At 41.2% G+C, this 19,315-nt stretch overlaps 1 protein-coding gene across 3 annotated transcripts in view; it reads left to right on the top strand.

Annotated features, from left to right (window-relative positions):
• The window catches only part of VWF (von Willebrand factor), a 207,628-nt gene that overhangs the window by 154,242 nt on the left and 34,071 nt on the right, over positions 1-19,315 (top strand). For all 3 annotated transcript variants that reach the window (XM_019544220.1, XM_019544218.1, XM_019544219.1), the window contains exons 38-43: positions 3,441-3,646; positions 9,919-10,021; positions 10,116-10,190; positions 10,691-10,795; positions 11,349-11,554; positions 13,452-13,601. In XM_019544220.1, the coding sequence (XP_019399765.1) occupies positions 3,441-3,646; positions 9,919-10,021; positions 10,116-10,190; positions 10,691-10,795; positions 11,349-11,554; positions 13,452-13,601 (845 nt within the window). The remainder of the gene's footprint in view (positions 1-3,440; positions 3,647-9,918; positions 10,022-10,115; positions 10,191-10,690; positions 10,796-11,348; positions 11,555-13,451; positions 13,602-19,315) is intronic.

Raw genomic sequence — 19,315 nt, 5'->3', positions numbered from 1 at the left:
AGGGAGCAGAGGGGAGGGGCCAGCTCTGCTGTGGAGCAGAGAGTCCCACCCAGCCCAGAGAGCATGCCAGGATGCTGGGGGAAGTTGGTTTATCTTAAACCAGCAAGGGGGTTGGGACAGATATTGCATAAACTGGTTTAGACCCAAATCAGTTAAGTCTGATATTACATTCAACCGGGTTTAACTCAAACCAGTTTCAGCCATTTTCAAACTGGTTTATGTGCACTGAACATCTGTTTTGTTACAGATTTAAACCAGTTTCTGATGACTTCAACAAGCTTATGTGTAATGTCAGTCTCTAGCCATATAGACAGAGAAATTGCATTATAACTCCTGCATCTTATTTGTGTTACTAGCTTAAGTGCAACAGAAATTAAGTTTAACCTAGCCCATTCAAGGGTACATCTACACAGCACAATGCAGTGCAGTAGGGAGATGCAACATATATAGAGATAGAGATATGTTAGCTTGGGTGTTGGAAGTCATCAAGATACTGTAGTTCAGAGCTCTGTGCAGGGTGATTTACCCAGCAAAGGAGATAACAGACCTTTGAACTACCAAGGGGCTTGTGTAACATGTTCATCTTAATGCTACACAAACTTCATAGCACATGCTTTCCTTCCCAGGAAACTGAACCCTGATCTCAAAACAAGTCCATTTGTCTGGTCTGATCTATATGATCTACATGGAAAAAGGGGACCTGAGTGCATTGTGTCCTTCAGTTTTCCCTGGCCAATGTTAAAAATGTTTTGGTTTATTTTGGTGTGGTTGGACACATGGTCCCTGGAGCACATTACACACAGACTATTTTCTCCCTGAACAATTACTATTAACAATAGCTCAAGTAATTCAAAGCAAAACTGACCAGCTGCAGAATTTGTCACTGCTTAAATCTGCCAGTAAGAGCCTTCAAAATCTGCTGTGTATTACCGCAGGTTTACAGGAAATTATACTGACTGTTCTTTTCCCTTCTTGGATGAGGAACTACTTCTTTAATGCAGCCAGCACAAGTTGAACCTGTAGTATCAATGGATAAACTGTGTGGAACAATTATGACAGCATCAGAGAAACTCGGATTCGAATTAGATTTCACTTAAAACTGTGGAGGCTAATTTGGCAGAAGACTTAGTCCCAGGACTATTTGCTTTTGATCCATGATGTTCACTTTAGTTAGAGTTTAATATGATTTTTCCCCTCTCTTTCAATATAAAAATATTAAATGTGGGAGGTGCACAGATATAGAAATACCCAGCTAGTTGTGAGGCTCTTTCAAATACTCATCTGGCAGGGGTGTGGAAGTGGGGGCATCATTGCTTTTTATGACATGCTTTTAAGCCCATTGGAAAATGGATCCACAGTAGAGCCTGGATTGTCTGAAAATCTTGAGATAGTCTAAACCTTTGCAGAAAGGGAGCCGCAATGAGGCAGAGGCAGGTTTTGGGGATTCTTTGATTACTGCCAACATTCCTTGATTACTGAAGAGAAGTTTGGAGTGATTTTCCTGTCTTTAATAGAAGTTATTTCATCGCAACACTGCTGACTTCTTTCTCATCACCCCTGTCACCTAGACTTGAGAACACTTCCAGCAGATGCATTTTGTATAAGTTTCTTCAGCCAGCAGCTGCCCCATCTTCTCTGCTCACTACATCTTCCCCAGACCAGTGGGGCAAATCCCCCACCCCCACCTCCTGCTTCCCAGATCAGGGAACCCTGTGGGGCTGCATGTACAGGGCTTTACAAATGCTTCACAGGAAGAACTTCTTCCCTGCAGAGCACTTCGAAGCCAGAGTCCGCAGCTCCCTCCCCCAGCGTAGAGAAAACAGTGGGCAAAACTCCAGTTCCATAAAACAGCCAGTCCCTGGTTTGGGGAAGAGTTCAGGAAGCACGGCCCTACTTCTCTCCTTCCCTCCCAAACTGGTCCAGGAGTGGGGGGAGCAGCCCTGACCAGTCCTACTGCTCCCATCCCCTCCTGGACCAGACTAGTAGGGTAGTGTACAAGTGTACATCATACAAGACTCCAGTCTGCTCCTCATGAAGCCCCTGGGACTGCAGCTTATGTGGTGTGTAGCCCCTAGCTGTCCAGAAGTTGGACAGGCTTGATCTAAACAAACCTAGAGTGACTACATACTTTGGTTTGGCAGGGAGAGAGAAGGGTAGTATGCCAAACGTACACCCTCTAAATATGGGACACGACAGTAGGTGGTACTCTACCTCTGCTGGGTTCTATGGCAATATTTTCATCCACTTCAGAGGCAGTTGGATTGTGCTGTTACTGAAACCATCACAGCTGCTAAGCACTAGCTTTTGCTATGCCGTTGTGTCTGAAATTGCTTTTGGGAATGAATGAGACTTCTGGGAATGATGTCATATTCCAGAAAGATCAGTCATGGGGTTAAAAATAGCACAGATTTTCAAAATATGCAACTTCACTTATTTTCATGAAGTGCCCTTTTGTGTTTCCAGAATCAATCTGAATAATCATAACACAATCATTTTCATTTTCTATGCATAAAATATCCAATATCTCTTAAACCCTATAGCAACCTGAGTGGTAAGAAAGATAAGGATATACAAGGAGCAGTTCTTTGTCCACAAAAATGCAGATAACTCTGGAGTGAAACAGAGAAGTCTCATAACAATGTAGAACTGAGAATTAAGAATACTTTAATGGAAATGACAGAGAAAATTTAAATGGGTAGGCAATAATAAGCAGCATTGGAATTTGTCCAGGACGTGAGGGTTAACAACTCAACACTTACAGTAAGAACCCCAGAATCTTTAAGTGATCAGGACATTAGTTTTATGTCTGATTTAAAAGATGGCTCCCTCGACAGCATGAACCAGTCAGTATGATTTTTGTGAATGGAACATTGTTCTGAAATCCTCCTGGGGAAGTTCAGGTATAACTAAACTAGGACCAGAATCCAACTGACTTCAGTTTTGGGTTCAGATATATTGCCACTGGCTTTTCTTTGGATGTTTGGCAATACTGCCATTTACACTTCCTGTAACACCAGAGTTTTTCTTGCAGATCTCCCAGTCACACTCTAATAATGCTGTTGATTTAACAAATCTAAAATGTGAAAATCTTTTCTAACAGCAAATTGAAATATACAAGTCAATCTTAACTGGTGTAAATGGCTTACCTCCATTCTAGTTAGCTGGTTTATACTGATTCACACCAGCAAAAAAAATATGACCCAATGATTTTGCATGGGATATAAGTCAGCATTGATGTAAGGCCCCAAAGCCATTTGATATCAGAGGTTTTATATAGTCTGAAGATTTTATTTTGAAAAATGTTGCCTACAATGGAAGAAAAATATCAAAGCTATTCTCAGAGTCAATCATGTTGAAAAAAGCATTAGAAAATCTATCAGTGGAAAAACCAGCTTTGGGTTTTAGCTTGGTTCTAAAGCATTTCATTTGTCTCCCTACAGTGATGAACTGTCCCATGCATATGATATATAATCACTGTCAGAGAAGCTGCATAAAGTTCTGTGAGAATGGTACCAATGTCAGTGTCTGCAAGGATTATCCTACAGAAGGCTGCTTCTGTCCAGATGGACAGGTGACCTTCAACAGCAATTGTGTGGATGAGGAAGTCTGCACACAGTGCATCAGTGAAGATGGAGCACACCATCAGGTAGCTGTCTGCTAACTGCTTAGCCTCTGAGCTCAATGAGTGTGTATTTTTTGCAAATGAAATGTGGTCGGATAAGTCTGCCCCTTTTTTCTTTCAGCCTGGGTCCTCATGGCTGGCTGGCTGACTGCCCCTGGCAGCTCCCTGAGTGTGAAATTGCCTAGGCTCAACATAAAATTCACAGCTGGGGCTGTAGGGACCAGGAAATGCATGACAAATTGTTGGACAGGAGGGGGCAAGGAGGGAAGGGGGACCATGGCAGAAACTGCCATTTAACAAGAGTTCTGTGACTAGCTAGCAGGCTCTTATTGATTTAAAAAAAAAAAAAAAAAAAAAAAAAAATTTTTAAACATAAAACTGCAATCCCTGGGGTCCTTGTGCTGTGACTGTCTTAGTTGAAAGTAGGGCACATTTCTGAAACTGCCTCACCAGTTAGTGATAAGACCCCCCAGAGCAACCCAGTGCTGTGTCAAACCAAACCAGGGAACATTTTCTTGATTAAATCCATTGCTTCCATCCTACCAAATAGCTAATTTCCCCAAGGAAGCACAGGACTTTTGGTAGCCTGAAAAGAAAAAGTCATTGGTACCACAAATGGCTTGAGAAGCAGTGATAGCTGTTGGTGCCTACTTATGGTGTGCTTTTTTTAGGTACATGTGAAATACCTAGCTTTGGCATATTCCCACCAGATTCCTTCGTAATTCCAGTAGCAGAGTTGACTTGTTTTCCCTGTTTCTTTCCTTTTTTTTGCTAATGTCTCCCACTTAGTAGCTGAGCACCTTGTGATAGAGGGAGAGTCTGTGAAAGAGAAATTAATGTAGCAGTACTCCCAACTTGGCAAATAAGCCAGATCCCTTAGGTCTATAACTCTGTAGAAGGGGGTCTAATGCAGACAGACATGTGGTATTTTGACATGTCTGCTTGTGGTTTTGGATTAATCTTGAGGTCTGTATTTGGATCTTACAGTTTTGACCAAACAATGCAACAGTCACGGTCTCCTACACAGTGGCTGCATCTATGTAAGAAGCTGTCTGTGCAGTAGCCAGTGACTACTGCACAGTAGCATCACGAAACAGCCATTTGTAGGAAGTGTGGTGCAACGCTCCTGTGCAGTAGTCACAAGGTATTGCGCAGTCAGCATCACGAAACAGCCACGTGTAGGTGTGAGTGCACAATAACTCCAGTTACTGTGCAGTCATTTAGTATTTGTACTTGTTTATAAAAGTACTAAATGCCTGTGCAGTAACCGCTGCGCAGTCAGTGTCTCGTGTAGACGTGGCCACTGTAGATGTTCTGTAAAGGACAGAAATTTGCTGTTCTTAGGTGAAAAAGTAGGTTTGTTGTGCATGTGCATATATACAGGTTAATATATATTAAACAGAGACCAACATTTCAGCAATAATGGAGGGAACAACTGATCAAAAAAAAAAGGAGAGACAAGACCCATTATAGTTAAAACTTCTATATAGATAATTTACCTTTTCAATTATTGTTTACATTAACTGACCTCATGACAATAACATACAGAGCAAACTTTAATCCCTCTCTGAGTGAATCAGAAATGATAAAATATATACATATTACACAGCTACAGTATACACAGGTATTACACAGCCACAGTGTCAATGAAAATTCATACTAAATGCAGATCTTCAGCAGAAATCCTAGTGGTGTTAATAGGGATGTGCTTACTTCTGTAAAGGGCCATGTTTAATCTTGAGGTGGCTTAATATTAGCATGAACACCGTGCTGGCAACAAGTGCTTCTTATGTTTATGCACTGGTGCCACCTGCTGGCATTTTGGAAGTATAGCTATACAAATAAGTAGTAATTGGTCATTACCATTTTTATGGTGTGGTAAGCACAGATAAAGATTTTTTGTTAAGGAATTAATTTAAAATACCTACTATCCATATACAGTTTTGAATTTTTAAAATTCTGACAATAACCAAGTGAAACAAGCTCAAAACCAATGCCAGATTTTTATGGTGTGATGAGCACCTACAGTTCCCATTTAACTCAGTCAGTGTCATAGGTCCTATTGAAAAATTGGCCAGAAGATTTTTGTTGCTATTGTCTGTTTTTCTGTTTTAAATCTGGAGACTAAGTGACTACAGAAGTGACTGGTAGCAACAGATTGCTTAACTAAACTGATCTTCCAATGATGATAGAGCAGAATACATTTTGTTTCCATCTCTCTTAAGGGTTTTGTTAAGTTAACTTTCACAGGAGGAAGGGCCTTGGTGCACATTAATTTTAGGTGGCTCCTGGAGTGCTTAACCCCTGGATTGTCCACACATTATCATTTTAAGCACACTTTAGGGGGCTTAAAGTCATATCATTCCAGGGCAGGTTTATCTTTGATCCATGTTACCCAGCTCATGTTCCATTAATGTGTGGCCACTACCCACAGATGAGTTATTCAAGTTGCAGTCCTTCAGCATCACAGGATGCAGTGACCTCTCCCCCATCCTCCTGTTCTCTGTGGACAAACTTTCCACCCTCTGAACTCTACTGTCTGGGTGGGTAGGGATTCTGGCACCGAGTCAACTCCCCCTCCCATCCCCCTGAGGTGTGACCTTCCCACCTCAGGAGTACAACCCCTACAAACAGCCTGCAGAGCACATGCCAAGTAGCCAAGTCACAGGGCATGGATGGGCCTGGGAGTGGGGTCAGGGACAGGGGGAAGGAGCAAGGTAGGGGGCCAGGTCAGGTCTCCATGACCTGGGGCTTCTTTCATGGGGTAGGGACATTAACTTCCCCAAAAATGCCTGCCTTAGCCACTCCCAGATCCCAGCCATCCCAGGAAGCACAACCAGCATCTCCCATGTTCCAAACCTTACCCTAATTTATCAGAACATGGAACCTTCTTTAATTTACTTCCTTTTTATTTCTATTTAAATTGTACTTTTTTTTTACTTTTTATTTTATCCTCCAGTGTCTGAATTGCTTCATTTCACTACCCATCCCCCAGCCCCATTTCCTTTCCACCTCCCATTTCATTACCCACCCCCATCCCATTAACTCTTCATCTCCCAGCTTAATGGTCCTACCCCCACAATCCATCTCTCCAACACCCCTGCACCTAGAGCATGAATAAAAGCCTGTCCTGGCTTACCAGCCCTCTAGTAGCAACTCATAGCTATAGCTCCTAGTCCAGCAAATCACAGAAAAGCAAACTGAGGACAGTCAGAGAAGATTTTCAGCCTTAAAGTGTTAATGCTCCAAACTTGAGCTAGTAAGAATACTACTGATCAACATTTGAGCAGCTCAAAGTGTAATGTGTAATAAGGCCTGAATAGTTGCTATCAGAAGTCTTTTGTGTATGATTTCTGAAAGCCAAGCGCAATGTCTTTTGATCTCAAGGATTCCATTGCTTTCTAGAAAAGAAGTTTTGTTTCAAGGGAAGATTAAGGTATAAAAACTCTAGGTCCATGCTATCAGAATTTCAGTCTTTATTTGATATAATCATTTCTAGGCCTGATGAAAAGCAAATTGGCTAAGTACAGATAGTCAAAAAGCCTGAGGCTGAATTGAGTCAGTCTTTGCAGGTTAGTCTAAACTGCAGAGATTAAACTGAGAAACAATTGGCCAGACATTCACTTTTGATTCAGGAAATGCAGCAACATGCCTGCAGTGGCTCGGGCCAGAAGCCAGGGGGCACTAGTGCATAGCTTTCTGGCATGTAGCCAGAATGGGCTGTGTGTTTACTTCCTCTTCCTGCTTCTCCCAAGTTCTTTGGGATTTGCAGTCCAGAATTACAGCAGCAGGACTCTGTAGGGTGGTCATTACTTCCTCTTCCTGCTTCCAGGTGTCTCTGGGATTTGTAGTCCACAGTTGCAGCCTGCAGTAAGTTTTTAGCAGGGCAGGGCAGCTCTGTACTTGGGGGAAGGGAAGTTTAACTCCCCATCCTGGTGGGGTTTGCCTGGAGGGGGGAGTCCCTGCCTTCTTCCCCCTCCCCCCCAACTCTTCTCTGTTGTAACAGATGGCACAGCCCAGCCCAGGGTTGGAAAATATGCTGGGATTCTGGGGGACTGTGATTTAACTTGACCCAGGAAGAGGTCTGGGACAGCAGTTTCATAAACTGGTTTGACCCAAACCAGTTAAGTCTGATATTGCATTGAACCAGGTTTATCTTAAACCAGTTTCAGCCATTTTGAAACTGGTTTGTGTACACTGAACATCTGTTCTGTTACAGGTTTAAATCTGTGATGATTTAAACTGGTTTATGTGTAACTTCTGTCCCTAACCCTTGAAAACAGGTTTTGAGTATAACTGCTGCAGTGATGGTTACCTGCATTTTCAGGGGCCCTGAAACCATCATTCTAAATGGTATGACCTATTGCGTGCATTTTAGTGGGGTAGCAACTCTGAATCCTTCTAGTTGGGGGACCTCACTAACACCATCCCAGCAGAGGGCTCAGTGGACCATGGGCTCTTCTAACCAGTGCTCCAACCTCTATGTGCTACCACACAGAAGGGTCTTTGCTCTGTTGGTGGAGGGTTGAGTTCTCCCTGCTCTGGGATGATTTGAAGCCCACACAAAGGCAAAGTGCAGACATCCAGAAATGAAGGAGGCCTCTTTCTGTCCAAGGAGTGGCAGTGGAGGGTTCAGCTACCTGGCCACATAACAGATCTTGTGTAAATGACTCTTTACTACCTATCCAAGCCAATTATACCAAGACAGGAACAAAGGTACAGTAGGCCGATGTATGTGTCTGCCTAACACCTCAGGGTGCTTTAATCCAGCACTGATTTACAGAGAAGCTCATATTCAAGTGTTGAGGAAATGCCAGTCAGAACCCTGAGGATGAAAGTATTTGAGAGTGCAAAATTATCTTGGTTCATTTTTTATTTTTTTTTGGTCCTACGTGAAACTTTTGATAATCATTCAACGGCCTGGCAGCATGCTTTGAGGCATGTGCACCGTGGAATAATGCTGTTTAACTTGCAACTAATTTATGCAAGTTTTTCTTCCTTTGAAAGGGTGTTCCTGCAGACTAATGACTGGCTAATCTTGCTTCCTTCATTTTATAGCTTGTTAAACATTTTGATTGGGTCTTGGTCTCCCTTCTCCCTCCTTTGTCTTCATTGTCCTGATTACACTGTTAACCTCCTTAATGTAAGAGTATCCAGAAGGTCTATTTGGCACTGGATGTTTGAGCTCCAATGTCATTTTCAGTATGTATAGCATCCACAGGGCCAAGTGGTAGTAAAACTAGACATTGCATTCCTCCTTGTGTTAATATGAGTCATAGCAGGATTATATCAACACGTATCTGCCAAAGTTTTCTCTGAACAGTATTCATTAACCTGCTGCAGAGGTTTTTAGTCAGAGTTTAACCTAATTGTACAATTTATCTTTGATTATCCAAGATGTCTTTCTCTCACCTACCTGGTCACCTAAGTGTTAAATGTACAGTTCTTTACAACTGGCGATATCAGTGAAATCAAGGACCAACAAACCTGCTTTCCAGTTTTTCACTCTTTCCAAGGGCAGCCAGCAATGATGGATAATTATGCACCTTGCTACCAATTTGTCTATATATTTACAACATATAAGGTGTTTGTCTAAGGAATTATAGCACTGGCTTTAGGATTGATTTAGTACTCATCCAGTCTCCAGTGCAGAAAGAATGCAGTTGCTAATGAGCATATTTGAAACTTTCTAACTTCTAAAATAGTCTTTTGTTTATTTTTAATCTACCGAAAAGCTTATAAACATTTGCAGTAAGCCACTGTATTTCGTATTCCTAGCACATCCGGTCATGGCGTGTAGTTCCATCATTGCCCTGAGTGATAGGCAATAACTTGCAATTGCATTCATAAAGTACAGGTTTTTTGTGAGTCAAATGATAGCAATTTCTTGCCCCATTGATGAACTCTGGGTATATCTACATGTTCATTAATGTGCCGTAATCAGCACTACTATGCAGTAGTACCAGCGCATGCTTTTTTGTGACACTAATGTGCAGTAGACCAATTCATATTAGCATGGTTTTTGCCCACCACACTAATGTCCAGTAGAATTAATCTACTGTGCCTTTAGGGCCTTGTGTAGAAGTACCTTCTTTGCATATCTAGTTAAATCTGAATAAACCAGACATTGCAACTCTTAGGATTCTTCTAATTGTCACAGAAAGCAAAACAATCCCATATTTAAACTGTTGGTTTTCCAGAGCATCTTCGTTTCCTCTCCCATTTCCACCCAGGAGTTTGCATGTCAGAGATCAGAAGATTCTGTTTGTTTCTAACAATCCTTTGTTTTTATGCAGCACATGGAAACATGGATTCCTACCAATGAGCCTTGCAAGATCTGCATATGCCTTGATAACAGGAAGATAAACTGCACTGTACGACCTTGCCCTACTGCCCAATGTAAATTGCTTTTAAATCTAAATATGATTTTTTCCCACTTTGTCCTCTTCTGTTCTGACTAAAGTTTGGTTTGTTTGCTTCTCCCTCACCTTAGCTGTTGAATGTGGCCCCTGTGAAGTTCCTAGACTGCACCAGGATTTTGATCAGTGCTGCCCAGAGTACGAATGTGGTAGGTTTCTGGTCATCTGTGGACCCTTGTTACTTATGCTGCCTGACCTTCTTTACCAGATGCTTTTCAAATGTGTATTTAGATCATGAATTAGGCTCTCTTTTTGGAGCACCTAAGGGGTTGAATTGTCTCATGTGAGGAGGGGAAAAAAAACCATTGAGAACAAGAAAATCCATGCATTTCTCAGACTTTCCTCATGCTCACTCTTTGTGAACGGGACATGCTTAGAAAGGTTGCACTGTTTTTTCCTTAAATTACTAAGTTGTGTCTAATTTTGCATGTGAAATATGTAGTCAGAGTTTTAATGCACTTAACCCGAATAAAAATTGTACCCTCCTGCACCCCCCACAAACATTTTAGAAGCAAATTGCAACTTGTTGATCAATGCACTAATTTCTTCTGTATTATTGTGGTTTCATTGACACGTGGAAATCTTCAATTAAATGTCTTTTTGATGGCTCAGTAGCTGGGCCTTAATTGATACATGGCCTCCATTTCAGTCTGTGACTTAGTGAGCTGTGATCTGCCTCCTGTCCCTGATTGTAAGGATGAACTTCAGCCTGTCCTGACAAACCCTGGCGAATGCAGACCAAATTACACTTGTGGTAAAGTAACTTTCAAATGCTGAGCAATGTTAGTAATGGGGTTGGAGTGTTGTTGTGGCAACGATGTTGTAGGGAATGAGAGAAGCAAGGTTTTTTTGGTAATATCTTTTATTGGACCAATTGTATAGTTGGGTGAGATGTTAGACAGGAGTCTGAATACGGAGTGCCCTTCTTCAGGTCAGCAAATCTGAAATACACACATGCACACAGTATGTACATATTTGTTTTTTTAACTGTGGTGAAAGAGAAATGTTAAGGATTGCATGTGTTATAGTTAAAATGATTTATAAATACTTCCAACTACATAATAAATGAGGAAAGACATTTTTGGAGGAATAAGAATTTTAGTCTTACATCTGATCCTAATTCTACTAGAGGATGTTTATGGTTGTCTGATTACTCATTGAAGTCGATCACTTGTGGGATCCCTCTGCAGTAACAAGTACTTCCTAGTTTGTAGGAGAAATTGTTTCTATTATTCCTATTTCCTGAAATTATTCCTATTTCCTGTTATATTCTGAAATGTTCTGTGCTTATTATGCTACTTTGTTAGTCTGCAAGAAAGAGATGTGCAGGCTGAAGCACATTCCACTGTGCCCACCACACCGGGAGCTGACCGTTAGGAAAACTCAGTGCTGTGATGAATATGAATGCATGTGCAGCTGCACCAACTTGACAGTGAACTGCCCATCAGGATATTTATCTATATCTGTCACCAATGACTGTGGCTGTGTAACTACCAACTGCATTCCAGACAGGGTGAGGAGAGTGAACTGTAATTCTTACAGATGAGAATATCTCATTTCCAAGGTGTGCCTGCTCAAGAAGAGGTTGTATACAAAATTAGCTAAATGTATACAAGCTAATGCAAAGTCACGAGCAGCAAGAGCAGCAAATTACATTTAGGCTTATTTAAATATAAGTTTGTGTAAGAGAAGTGAACAGTTGCCCCTTGCTATTCTTGTTACATTATGAATGGTTCTTTCATTGCTAATAGAACTAACCTATTTACAGTGACAGTGAGGTATTTGGCTCTGAGATGCACAGATTGTAAGGCTGGAAGGGACCTTGGAAGATCGTCGGGTCCAGTCCCCTGCACCAATCAGGAAAGATAACTGGGCGTCGGGTGACCCAAACAAGGCGACTGTCTAGTCTCCTCTTGAAGATTTCCAGGGTAGGTGATTGCACCACCTCTGGAGGGAGCTTGTTTCACAGTCTGGACACCCTGACTCTGAAGAAGCTTCTCTTAACATTGAGCCTGAATCGATCTTCTAGGAGTTTGTGGCCATTACTCCTGGCTTTCCCCTTGGGTGCCCTGGTGAACAGTTGCTCACCGAGCCCTTGATATATTCCTCTAGTGCAGTAATAAGCAAAGATCATTTGGGCATCATGAATTTTAGGTCGTTAATGAAGCTTTTTTTTTTCTTTTTTTTTTAACTTTTTTGTCAAAGTGAACTTCTTTGGTTTATGTTTAGGTGTGAGCTTTTAGGATTCCATTTTGTTTCTTATTTTTTCATCCTTCACAAGGCCCTTCCACCCCTTTTTACAGCTTATCTACACATAGCCACCTACTTCCAGTTATAAACTGAAATGCTTGGGCACTTACGCACATGCAGGGAGGTGCGCTGTAAATCCAGCATGTCAGAGCAGACTTGATTAATCATGGACATTAACGTGCTCCAGCAGCCTCCTGTGTCACATGTATCAGCATACCTGCACTGAAAAATAGTGGCAGGGCACTTTGAACTGAAGCCTGTTGAACAAGCTTTAGGTTATAGTGCCCCACCACCATTTTTTCAGTATGGGTATACTGATAAACATGACACTTGGGTGCTTTTAATTAGCATGGCTCACTAATTAAAGCAACGCCCCCCCCAAGCACATCTATACATGCCCCTTGTGACTACTACCTTGGGCTACTGTTCTCAGTGAAGTAGCTTTATTGTGCAGAGCCTCAGGTTAGGTATGATGTTTCTGGTCACTGTATTTCACTGTATATGTTATGATTTAATTTTGGGAGGATGAAGTCATCCCAAAGAATCATTTATAATAATAATGTAAAATTGGGGCTGAATTTGGCCTACATGTTGTGTATACTTCTGCCTATACAGTGAGATGTCAGATGCAGTGTGACCTATTGGACAGTGCCAGGTTGCAACCTGAGACCTGGCTTCTGTTCCCTTGCCTCCCATTAGCCCGTTGGGAGGATTTCAGGCAAGTCTTCGCACTCCTCTGTCTCAGTTTTCATTTCTCTAAAATGGAGATGAAGATGTTGTTCTCATTTATAAAGTGCTTTAATATCTACTAATTGAAAATTGCTCTTGAAGGGAGAGACCTCATTTATTATGTGTGAACATTGGTCCACTATGTACATTCAGTTAAATGGAGTCAACTCATAGGTGCTGCCATTGAATTCTAATCAAATAACTGTGTTTACTCTTGGACCTTTGGGTTTCAGCAGATCTTTTATTTTTACAACAAATTAGCCACAGATTTAAGATTTGAGGCATTTCTGCTGATTCCAACATAGCCTTAAAGATAAATGACAGTTTGGTGAGCTTCATGAGATACTTATAGACGTAAAGATCTATTTGAAGTCAATGGTGTGCCTTTAGACAAATTAATTCATTTGTTTGTTCATTCATTTACTCAATAGGTTTGTGTGCATCATGGTATTGTCTACCCCATTGGTAAATCATGGGATGACGATTGCACAGAATGCCTCTGCACGAATATGGAAGACGCTGTCACAGGGCTTCGAATTGTGGAATGTCATGAGAAACCCTGTAACAAGATATGTCATCAGGTGAGAAACACTTAAAGTAGTGCATTCGGACAAGTCCTCGGGTGATAGGAGAGCCTTGAAGGGGATTCTGGAGATGTTGCGTTCATAGTAGTAAAATACAGAAAGAAGTAGTGGTTTTGCATAATAATGCATTATCTTGAGACCCAACCCTGAGATGGGCTGAGCATCTCCTTTTCCCAAAGCATCTTCTTTTCTTTGTGAGTCACAGCAGTTCAGTCCTTCTTAAGATTAATGATTTAGGACCTGATTAAGCTGCCATTGAAATCAGGGGTAAAATTTCAGTGGGAGTGGGAGTAGGACTGAACTCTGAATTATCTGCTGTTCACAGCAGATGTATGTGATACTATATGTTGAATTTCATATGTCGTTGTTGGAGCACCTCTTACTGCAATGTTGGATATCCTTACAGCCCAGTTGTTATCGGAGCAGTTGTGATGTCAGTTTGTGATCTGATTCTCTTTAGTTCTATTTTTCAAATGTTGTTAATCAGGTGCATGCTACACTAGCCCAGAAGATAGCTGAACAATTTGCTGCACAGGGGGATTTCCTAAGTAAGGGCCTGCAATTGTTGTTGAATAACAACTGTACGCTGGGTTGCATGATGGATAGTAGGTGACTGCCTGCCAGTAGCGAAGGAGTGAGATGAATCTCTTTGCCGAATGCTCTTTGAGTTGTAATAGCTGGCACAGCTGGAACCCTTTTGTGGGTTCCAGTGAATTCACAGCTGGTGGAGATTTACTGTGTTGGCTGCTCCCAGGTCCACGCTTCCTCTGTAGTAAGTAAAAGCTGAACCACAGCAATTTGGCTTGTAATGAAAGAGAGGTAAGCTGTCATGGTTCAACCTTTGCTTAATGCACATGGATAGTTACTACAGAGCAGCAGCAAAGGTATACCTTGGGGTATTGTTCATATCCTTTGACTGCTTGGAAAATCTCAGTGCACCCTGAGCATTCCATTGCTTGTCCAAAGCTAAGCAGTATTTACCATTGCATTCAGGAAATCAAGGCTGGATGGCACATTTCTGTATATAGCTATGTAGATACAGGGAACGCACACATTCTTGGAGTGTAGTCGTGATGCTAAATTACCTTTACCTTTCACTGCTTCACCTGTTCTCTTTTCTCTTATCCTTTCCAAACTTCTGAGAAGTTTTCCAATAGATTCCACTTTAAATACACACTGGGGACATCTATCTGTGCCCCTACAGCATCATTGTTACCACACTGTCATTTATAGTTCTTCCTTTTGGAAGTACTAAATGATGGCACAGTAGTAGCCTGAACTGCGCTCTGTGTGTGGTGCAGTTATTTTTAGCTGCCATGTCACTGTAGCAATGCACTGTCCTGAGGGAGCGCATCATTACGGCGATATAGCTGCATCATCATGGTTTTTGCCTGCAGACACTGTATCGCCAAAGTTTGTTGCTATGGCAACATACTATCACGTGTAGATATGCCCACTGCCACAGACTTGTTTCCTTTCCTCAGATACTGAATTTCTCAGAAATTACCTTGGCATATAGTACTCCTCAATGGTGGCACATCACTCTGTAATCGCTAAAAGCTTTTAAAATGTTTTCAGAATGATCTGGGAGGGAAACTGGCAGCTCTTCTTGCGAGTCTTCCATTCCTTGTGCCTCACTTAATAGATGTCCAAAGGGGCATGACTTACACTTTTTCTGTCTGACACTCCATGGTGAAAGACCAGAGCTCTTCTAGACTTATTGCTGATTCATTGTGTTTTGGGGCCAAAGATTGGCTGAGTTGCATCACCCTAGCTGAAGTCTTGTTCCCTTTTGAGCTGATGACAATTGTTTTTCAGCTCAGATGCAGTATCCATGAAAGTCGTATCAATGGTAGGAGCCTGCTTAAGCCATGGACCCACGGAAGATTTGTTGCTGAAGAATCTATTGGAATACCACTCCCTCTCAGTATATGTATATATAAAGATTAATAGACTCTAAAGGCAAAAGAAGTTGTTGTGCTTATGAGGCCTAATAGCCATAGACTGTTAAGACTCCTTTAAATTAATTTCTCCTTCATGTCCAGTAGTCATGCTTGAACTTGAGCATGAATTTTAGAATAGCATCTGATTGGAATGCCTTGCCCTATGTCCCAGACCTTGTTTTTCTTCTTTTCTCACTCCTTTCAACTATCTAGGAAGGTGCTTTTGAGAGAGAAAATGTGTTACTGGTGTAATGGCTGAACTCGACACTAGGAGGAGTAAAGTCTACACTTTAGCATTCACCTGGAGGTTGTTCAACCCTCTTTCGCTGCAGATATGTCAAAATTACCCTCTAGGGCATCATTGTAATACAGTGGGCTAGAATTACAAAGTATTATGCAAACCCTAATTAATTAATGAAAAGGGAACCCTTGCTTTGTTGCTTGCTTCCTGTGTGCATCCTGGAAGTCAGGGATCTACAAAAGTGAAATAAAAGCATTTGGTTTAAAGGCGCTGTGATTATGAGAAGAATTATGCGTAATTTTCTGCAATATACATCTTAATCATACCCATTTAGCTAAGTGTGTGTAAATTGATTATGAAAGATTTTCAGGCCTCTTGAAAACCCTGTTAAATTATAACACAGAAGCACTTGCACCATTTGTGCTGAGGCATGATGAATGATGATTGTAATGGATGCTGACCATGAAATTGAGGACTTTAATCCCCAATATATCAGACTGACATTTCTGCTTTGAAGTAGCAAAAGTATGCTTTCTTCCATATGTTAAGTGTGGTAATAAAAGGCTTAATGTTTATGTGCCACAAAGATCAAAGAAAAGATATTTTAATAAAGGAAGACTGTTGCTAGAGTTCTTGGTGTGAAAAAAAATCTATTTAATAACGATATAAATTATTTGGTGGAAGATTATTACATTTGCTCTGTTTGTTGTTGGGGCTTTGGTTCATTGCAGAACCAGGGACAGAAACCTCAGTGCTTTGGAGACTTGTCAACTGAGAGCCTTATATTGACTAAGATGCTGGCCCTGAATATTTCACCTTTCTTCCAAAGAATCCTGCTGGATTCCTGTCTCACTCTTTGGTTGTCTCTTTTTTGGTCTCTGGATGTATGTCTCTTCGCTCCAGGTCTCTCTCATCTGCAGAGCAGCCACTGACAGGATGTCAGGATGATACTTACTGACATCTTTTTAAGTATAGTCCCAGTTTGAAGGGGGGACCTCTACTTTATTCCACCCTTTTGACAGAGAGGGAAATGATAGTCTCCTTACTGTTTGGATGGATTCATTACCCTTCAAAGGGCAGCCCTTCAACAAACTGATAAGCAAGAAGTCAAAATGGACAATCCTCTGTCACTCCTGAAGAGTACAGGATTATGTGGCATACCAGTCTGCCAGGATTACCTGGCATTCTAGTATTTTGTTTATTGCAAGCCCAGGACCAGTTCAGCAGAAGGGACATTTTTTCATGATTTTAATTTGTACTGTGTCACCTTCCCTTCTCTAGCTCAGGATTTTATTTTATCATTGCAGGCTGCGAGAGTGTAGGTGTAACCAAACACCTGTAATTTTTTCCCCACAGCTACAGCTTAATGTCAGCTGTGTGCATCTCCTCCAAGGTGAAGGGTGTTGTATGTTGCATTATTCCTTACCTCTCAGGGCAGTCAGATTTTTTACTCCTGTAGACAGTGAGCTTCATGTCAATGTGATAGACCTCTGAAATTTACCACGGGTGCCTTCTGATTTTTAAAACTTAAAATCCATATGTGTTAAAAGAATATGGTGGAGCAATAATAAAGGAAGAGGAGTCAAAAAGGCAAGAGAATAGACGGGAGTAAATGCTCTAAGTGGATGCTTACTCTCTTAGATTAGCTTTTATAGCCCTATGTTCCTCCTTTGTTTTCTCTCTCCTAGCCACCTTGCCTTTCTCAGTAGTTGCCCCCCTTTTTCCTTCCCCCTTCCTTACCTTTTGTATTGTAATCACAGCTTTCTATTTAGCAGCTCTGCACAGCATCTGATGAAGGAAGCTCTGTGCTTGCGAAAGCTTATGTTATACAGCTCTGATTTAATTAGCCTATAAAGATGCAAATCTACACTGCTTTCTGCCTGACTTCAGACTAACATGACTATACACTGCAAGTAGTCTCCGAATTCTCTAAATCAGAGATGGAAGAGTCCAGTTAGTTAATACAATCTATCCAGGTATTCATGCTGCCTTCAAAACCATCATATCTAAGCTATTAGAATTTTTGGTCATATATATACATTTTTAACATAGCCTTGTATAATAATGCCTTTCAAATAATTTTCTTTTGTACTTGTTGAATTTTGATCACATGATGGAAATTTTTCTACTGGTGAAATGTTATTTGTACTGTAAAATAGGGCTGTGCAAAACAGCACCGTTCTGCTTCGACTTCCGTTTTGATGGAACAGTGTTCCGTTTTGAGTTTTGTTTAATTTTGAAAGCGCCGTTCTGTTTCATTTAGTTGAAACTGTTTCACTGTTTCAATGCTGTTTCGATGTTTCAATGATAGGCTATTCTGCACCCAGCAATGGGAAGATCAGTGCTGCCGCTGGCCCCGCTGGCAGCACCAGGCTCCTGTCATCTGGCAGGCAGATCGGGGGCTTGCCTGCACCCCAGAGAGGGCTGTGGAGGCTGTGCTGGACTGATCCCGGGGGTGTGAGTCTGTCTGCTGGATGACTGGGCAAAATTTCGCACTGCCCTACTGTAGAGGAGACCTGGCTATAGTGAGAAGGGTCAATGCAACACCTGATTCAGTCCCACAATCTCCACTTCAAGTCCTGTGACTTGTGCAAAATTGTATTTGTGAACATTTTGGGGAATTTGGAATCGCATTTAGGTGCTGATATTTTGGCAACTTTTCATTAGTGTTTTACAGAGTTATGTTTGTGTGAATGGGCTTTGGGAAGTGGATTTCAGAGCCCACCCTGTAACCAAACTCCTCTTAATCTAGAAACCAAATTCATTCTTAGTAGAAGCATCTTACTTTGGTTTTACTTATATAGTTGAAAGTATAATAAAACAACTCTCCCAGAACCAAAATGCTTCTGCAATGCATTTAACTGTCGTAAGTGACATTCAGCAACAAATTCAGCAGTGAAACTTCATCTAAATAATATAAGTTAAGCTACTATACTCAGTTTTCCACTGTGATGTATGAAGTCAAGTGTCTGTGTCTGTGAAATACCAGTGACTTCAGACGTTTGGCGTCACACTGAAGGTTCATACTATAAAAGGTTAATGTTACGTGGCTAATTACAGAAGTCTAACGTGTGAATAATCCAGTAAACCTGCTGTTTGCAAACTATTTGTATAATTTATAGGCTACAGTTTGTTTCTATTATCTCCCTCAGAATGTTTGAGGGTTTTAGGTTGTTGGAAATGTTTTTTGTTGAAACATTTGTATGTTAGGAAATGGCTTTTTGCCAAAAAAAAAAAAAAAAAGACTTAATTTTCATTGAGGAGTGGGATTTACTTTTACCTGTTAAAAGTCATGGGATCATAGGAAAGTGAAGCTGGAAGGGACTTCACAAGGTCATCTAATCCAGTCTCCTGCTCAAGGCAGGAACATCCCTAACTAAACCATCCCAGCCAAGTGCCTGCCTAATCTACTCTTGAAAATCTCCAGGGATGGAGATTCCACCCTTTTTCTAGGTAGCCTGTTTCAATGTTTAATTACCTTTATAGACAGAAAATTATTTCTAATATCTAAATCATAATGTTCTGTT

The sequence above is a fragment of the Crocodylus porosus genome, unplaced genomic scaffold, assembly GCF_001723895.1.
Source record: "Crocodylus porosus isolate Cpor-Errol unplaced genomic scaffold, CroPor_comp1, whole genome shotgun sequence".
NCBI lineage: Eukaryota > Metazoa > Chordata > Crocodylia > Crocodylidae > Crocodylus > Crocodylus porosus.
The sequence above is the reverse complement of the archived record's forward strand: the minus strand, read 5'-3'. Positions and strand labels throughout refer to the sequence as shown.